This window comes from Gopherus evgoodei, chromosome 3 (genome assembly GCF_007399415.2).
Source record: "Gopherus evgoodei ecotype Sinaloan lineage chromosome 3, rGopEvg1_v1.p, whole genome shotgun sequence".
Lineage (NCBI taxonomy): Eukaryota > Metazoa > Chordata > Testudines > Testudinidae > Gopherus > Gopherus evgoodei.
In genome coordinates this window covers 126,529,822-126,536,438 of record NC_044324.1, presented here as the reverse complement: position 1 = coordinate 126,536,438, position 6,617 = coordinate 126,529,822, and the positions used below count along the sequence as shown (strand labels likewise).

General features: G+C 36.5%; 1 protein-coding gene across 7 annotated transcripts in view; it reads right to left on the bottom strand.

The window, feature by feature from the left end:
• Positions 1–685: 685 nt before the first annotated feature.
• Positions 686–6,617, bottom strand: part of VIP (vasoactive intestinal peptide) — a 52,625-nt gene continuing 46,693 nt past the window's right edge. For 4 of the 7 annotated variants that reach the window (XM_030556597.1, XM_030556600.1, XM_030556599.1 and 1 more), the window contains exons 3-7: positions 6,219–6,362; positions 5,885–5,989; positions 3,689–3,820; positions 3,114–3,228; positions 686–1,523 (exon numbers count right to left, since the gene is read on the bottom strand). In XM_030556597.1, coding sequence (XP_030412457.1) covers positions 1,515–1,523; positions 3,114–3,228; positions 3,689–3,820; positions 5,885–5,989; positions 6,219–6,362 — 505 coding nt within the window. In that variant the 3' untranslated portion in view covers positions 686–1,514. The remainder of the gene's footprint in view (positions 1,524–3,113; positions 3,229–3,688; positions 3,821–5,884; positions 5,990–6,218; positions 6,363–6,617) is intronic. The other 3 variants (XM_030556598.1, XM_030556602.1, XM_030556603.1) reach the window with 1 other exon arrangement.

Here is a 6,617-nt window from a genome sequence, read left to right as displayed (position 1 = left end):
CAGCATGAATAAAAGAAAAGCAAGCTTTTTCTGTGCACACTTAACTCAACAATAATTTAAAGACCAGTCCCACACTCATAGAAGTCAATAAAGTTTTGCAGTTAACATCAATGGAAGCAAGATTAAGTCTGTAATACATACATTTAAGTAAAATTCCAAATGGAAATATGCATATTGCTAAGCAGCCTCTACATACTTTCTTCACCCTTTCCAAACTTAAAAATATTTTAAATTATGAATGGGTTTTCTTAGCTTTAGGCCTGGTATTCCATACAAATTTGTACTGAGGTGTTCTTACTACATAAGTAGTACATACAGTAGGTCTTTTTCATACTGTACTGGAATTATCAAGCGCTATAAACAGCCTCTGAAAAGGTCCTTCTTGAGCAAATGATTATGTAGCTTATATTAAAATACACAGTGGGGCTGATTCACAGCAACATTCTTCCAGTTTTACATCAGAGTTACACTGACATTAAACTGGAATAACACAATCAGGAATCAGGCTCATTGTGTCTTTTAATACAATGAGAAAGATATATAGTATATCCCAGAGGAAGAATGTGTTTATTTTGTCTCTATTATTAATAGAGGGTCTTGTCTGTTCAGACAATTGCAGCATTGAAGCGAACCAATAATAGTTGCAGTGATAATAAAATGTCTTTTATTGTCTGTGTATTTCATAAGTTACATTCATTTTGAAAAAATAGTAAACTGTCTTCAGATCTACTTTATATATAAGGAATGTGCTCATCAGCAAAGTTATACACAACCAAATGTAGAATAAACTTACTGCTATGACTTTAGCACATCAAACGTTAAGCGGCAGCTTTTTTTCCCTTCTCCTCCTTTGTGTTTTGGCAACATTGGATTAAAAAGTGTTTAACATTAAAAATAAAGGAAATATTACTGGCTTCAGCTTAATGAAAACATTCAAAATGGAGGAGGACAAAAATAAGGTTCCATGAAAGATCCAATCATTTTAAATGCCTTTTTATTTATTTAAGTCGGTGAATTGTTAGAAAAGCATATATTTTTGTACAGATCCTACCCCCGACATTTTTTCTTACACAGTTTGAACATACTGAACATAGTTCCTTTCTATGGTCTTTTGTATTTATTAAGTTGTCTGCAAATGTATCTTTTGCATCATGCAATTTTACCTGAAGTGTTCCCATAGTTAAAATAAGCCATTTAATCAGTAATTTGGTGCTGTCTTCTGATGTGCATTCCTCTTTTTCAAATGCATTTATTGAAGTAAAGGGTTTACATCATATGAAATCACAGGGTTTTCATGAGTTAGACTAGCATACATATGTACAGCTTTAGGTAGAGATCTCTAAAGTAATATTTACAGTGTAAACATCAACTTTTATTATATCAGAAACAAATATATCACAACTGTCACTTCACAACATATTTGTTTTGGTTTGAATACTGAAGTCATTTCTTTGAAATACTATGTGGAACTCAAAAAATAGTTTGTTCTTGTCATAGATTTTACCAGCTCTCCTTCAGAGACTCTGAAAAACAAGAAGAATGTGTGTTTCAAAATCAATGTTATAAGTGATTGCAACATCAGATAACTTTATCTAAAGCATATACAACTGACCCAAATCCTGCAAACATCAATTACTGGGTGCAAGTGTCCCTACTGGGAGTAGTAACTTTGATATCTCTGGAACCCCTATTCATGGCAAGAAGCACTGTGCCTGGTAGGAAGTGTTTGTAGAATCAAGCCCAACTAACAAGAGTGTTGTTGAATATCATCGTAGGAGGCAAGGGATGATACTGAAAGCAGTTGTATCCTTTAAGTCAATAAGTGCAGATTACCAAGCTGACATGGCACCAATGAATACTGATAGAATAATGGACAATGCTGACCAGATTCTCCCTCTTCAGGGAAATATGTAGCATGGTTACAGTCCCCTAATCTGGGAGGGAGGAAGGAAGGAACAAATTTAAGAATTGCTAGGATCAGATCAATGGTCTAGTCCAAGTTCCTGACTCTGACAGTGGCCAGCACCAGATACTATAGAAAAAGGTGTAAGAAACCTTGCAGGAGGAAATGATGGAAAAATCTTCCCATAGGGAACATTTCTTCCTAAACCCATCATTTAGAAGTTGTCTTATACCCTGAAGTGTGATCTTTTGGATTTTTGCTTATGTTTGGAAACATGCATTTTCTTCTATTATCTAAAGGAAATGAAAAACTGAAGAAAAACATTTTCTTACTTGTATTAGGCTATAGTGTCCATCAAATGATAGGATGGGTAAATAATTACTTTTTGTTTATTTGTAGTCCATTTTTTGCCCAACTGCATTAACAGCACCACTGATATGAAAAATCCTCTAACAGAGATTAATATATATTCAAGAAGATCAGGCCTGATTCACCACTGTGTTATCACTCCAATGTAAGGTCCGTGTAATACATTGAAATCTCTGAAGTAGAGTAACACAGTTCTGAATGAGGTGCATTGTCTCCAAAAATTCTGACACACAACTAAATAGGAAGTAGTAACACAGATATTAAGTAGTAATTCAGATATTAAGCATATCAGAACAGAGGAAAAAAGGATCTTCCCCGCTTGATACTCAGTTTCAGATAGGAATCAGCTGTCACATAGGTTGGGATGGTGGTGCACATGTTTCTCATTCTACAGTTCTAGGGGGAGCTTGGATTTCAATTAGAAAGAATGATGTACGGCAAAAAGGGGGGAACTTTATTTTTTAATTACAGAAAACCAGTGTATTTATTCTCAGAAGCCAGAATATTCTTCCTAATTAAAATAAAAGTCAATTACACTTTTTTGCCTCAGTGCATGTGGTTTGAAACACCAAAGTGAGCTAGGTGCATTACCAACAGTGCCAGACTGCTCATTTAATTAAGAAGTTAGAGTGAAAGTAATCATGGGGATCATTAATTAATCTTATTAAAGAGGTCATTACGCTGAGACACTTTCCCTGTAGAGACATAAAATATGTAATGGAATGTGGCTTATGCCAGAGGGGTGCACTTTACCGGGAGGCCATCTTTTGTGTAAGATTAATATCTTAAGGGTGGGGTGACTACTGCTGAACTGGAAGGGTAAAAGTAAATTTGCACCTACCAATGGGAGGCGGTTCAGCAGCTCATCTACTGTAACATCATCATAGGTTTCGGAAAAGGAGGGTTCAAGCAATTCTGCTTCATCTCGAAGGCTGGCAGGGTTTAGCTCTTCTTGGCTGTTGCAGAAAAGAAACATGGATTTTGTTGTACTCAGAAACATAAGATAGAACTAAGCATAGTAACTTTCTGTTTCGTTAAACTTTATTAAACTTTTTTTTCATTCAGTGAAGTAACATGTCTAGCACTTCCCTAGATATCTGCAAATTTCAAACATTGTGCATTTTCATTGTAAAATTGTTACCTGATTGCAAGTCCTGTGCATAAGCCCTAGCTCTTTAGTTCTTCCTTTACTAGGATGTTTGTTCTAAATAAAAGCACTTTAAGGATATTTCAATAGCATTTTCTCTTATTTTAAGACTCCCAAATTCTGTGTGTTATTCTTATTCTTTCATTCAAATTTGACTGCGAAGTGTGCTGTAAATAAATCACTAGAAGAAAATGTCACTAATACTTGTCTATATATTAAGATTACATTCCAAGATCGTTAATGTTCATTGTATTTTATTTTATTAATACCTTCTTTTTCCAGTTAAAACTGAGTTTAAATATTTCTTCACAGCCATTTGCTTTCTAAATCGGCTGTAATTGTCAGTGAAGACGGCATCAGAGTGACGTTTGACAGGCATCTGTTCGTCCATGAGGTTGTTGCTATGTAAACACAAAAACAGTGGAAATTATCACAGATATACTAAACTAGAAAAGATAAATACTTTGAACTATATGCAGTAAGTCTTTCAATTGCTGACTGGCTGAGTAAAAATTCATTTCTATTCCAATTTTCTTTTACTACTTCAAAAGTCACTCTGATCATATGGGTAAAATCCTGAAATGTTTATTCAGTCTTTACTTAGGCAGATCTCCTGTTGACTTCCTCCCATCTCAGTGTAATTAGAATTCACGTTGATGTCTCTGGAAGTTTTGTATGAGCAAGGGTTGAGCACAGACTTTTTAGGATTTGGCCCATTCTGTTTTCTAATAATTAAAATCACAAACCCTTATGTGCCAATTCTTGTAACTTAGGAAACCCTTTTAAACAAACTGGAATCATCCTGATTTACACTAGAAAGATATTTTAGTAAATTATCAAATTATAGTATATACTCAATCATAAGCCAGTTCATTTATAAGCCGACCCCCGCAAGATGGATAAGTAAAAATGGAAATTTGTTATGACCCATTAATAAGCCAACCCTATAATTAAGAGGTCGGCAAACTTTGGCTCCCAGGCCATCAGGAGAAGTCGCTGGCAAGCCGAGATGGTTTGTTTACCTCGAGGTAAACCTAAGAAAGCAAAGTGTCCTGGCCCACTAGTGGCTTACCCTGACAGGCCGAGACAGCAACTGGTGGGGAAATTTGTAGGGGGAGAAGCTGGGAGGTGTCAGGGGAGTAACCCCTGTGACCACCCCCCACATGACCCTTCCCCTAGCCTCCTTCCCCTATACCTTCCACATCCAATCCTTTCCCACTTTATCTGGGTTGGGGCAGGTCGGGGAGGATGTCTCTGGCCTGGCCAGAGCTGCTCCGGTGGGCCGATTGGCATGGCTGCAGCCAACCAGCCCTGGAGCGGCAGCTGCTTCAGAGGCTGGGGAAAGAGCAGCGTGGCCAGAAGCGAAGACACTCTGTCCCCGCCTCTTCCCTTCTGGCTCTGTTGGCTGTGCTGCCTCTCCTTGATCCCTCTGTTGTGGGGAAGGACTGTGTACCACCTCTTCACCTCTCTATACCCGTTCATAAGCCAACCCCCGTCTCTGGTGCTTCCCTTTTTTACAAAAAAAATTCAGCTTATGAACGAGTATATATAGTATATAGGCTGACTGAAATATAAATAACCTCTTAAAGGGCCTAGTCTTGTTCCCATTGAAGTCAGTGGGAATTTTGCTTTTTACTTCAATGGGAGCAGGCTCCAAGTATTACAGCATGTTTATATATAGCTTTAAAATGTTTGCTCTGAGCAGTAGTGAAATCAAGAATAAACGTGGGTAAATGGAGTTTACCCACTTCTCACCTGAGGAATGAGGAATTTAGGTTAATTTACCCACTTCTTTTTTTTTTTTTTTTTAAATCCACTGCACCACTGGCTTTAAGTAAATTTGGGAAAGCCAAAGTTGAAGTCAGAAATTTCCTGCCTCATAGTATAAAGGCAGAGCTTCAGATGGTGTATCTGCCATCACTCTGCTGAAGGAACTACACCAGCTCAGAATCCAGTTCTTTGTATTTAGGGACAAAGTAGCCTGGGTAGAAATAAGTGCCGATTCAGTGCCCAATTTCTAATCACCTTCTGGGCATGTAAAATGGGAATTTATGTACCTAAGTGTAAGTTTGAATGTCAAAGCATGGACTGCAAAGGGAAAAATATTACAAAATTCACCCAATAATTGTCATATCACTGAGAGTATTTATCATTAGTCTGAACAGCATATAGTCTGATTTTTTTCAGAGCTGTGTTTAGTGTGTCATGTGACTCCTCGCAGGTATTACACTATAATTCAAAAAGTCACTTTTGGACAAAAATTACAGTACATATAATACAAATACATAATAATGTATTATTGTTACTGAATTATATTTAATTACTTAGCTCTTATATCTGAAGATCTCAAAAAACTTTTTAAAGCATGGTAAATATCATTGCCCCAATTTGCAGATGGGGAAACTTATGCACAGAACTGTTAGTGAAGCAAGTTGAATAAAAGCTCTATTTAAGTGTAACCTCACCTAACCCGTTTTCCAATAAGTGATTCCAGATATCTCCTTGCAGAAAGTTGACCCAAAAGTTTGCTGTAGCCACTGGTGAAAAGTCCATCAGCATGTCTTGCATTCCTAATATGGATGAAAAAATAACTCCACAATAAATCTGGGCTTCATGTATTACAAGTAAATACAGTTTTTATTTTCGATTTCATAAGCACTTATTTTGAAAGTCATTATCAGTCATTGCCTTAAGCAGTTTGAAAAGTTCATTTAAATAAATGCAGGAAAAGCACTTTCTACCGTGGTATCATTTAAGCAATGCATCAAAACTTATATTTATGGCAACAAAAATTCTCACCTATCCAAAGCTCTGGACATGTCAAGATAAAATTTGTCATTTTCTGGTAGTATATTTTGCAAACTGTCAGTTTCAGGTTTTAATGAACCTTGGGCTTGATTAGGTTCACTTGCTCCATCAAATGGCATTCTGTTTCCCAACCTACTGGAGAAGAAAATCTCGTAAAGTATTGCAAAATGAGGATATTTAATACTGTCTCTTTCAATGCAATTTGCATGCAGTCTCATATGTGTCAAACAATATACATGTGTCTAATGCCCAAGACATTTTAATGCAAACTGGATAAAGCACAAGAAAATACTCTGCAAGTACTAATCCTCCATTGGCAAGATGATAGAGTACCTGGTGTAATAGATTTTCTCCATCTTTAACCATATATTTATATGAATCTACATAATG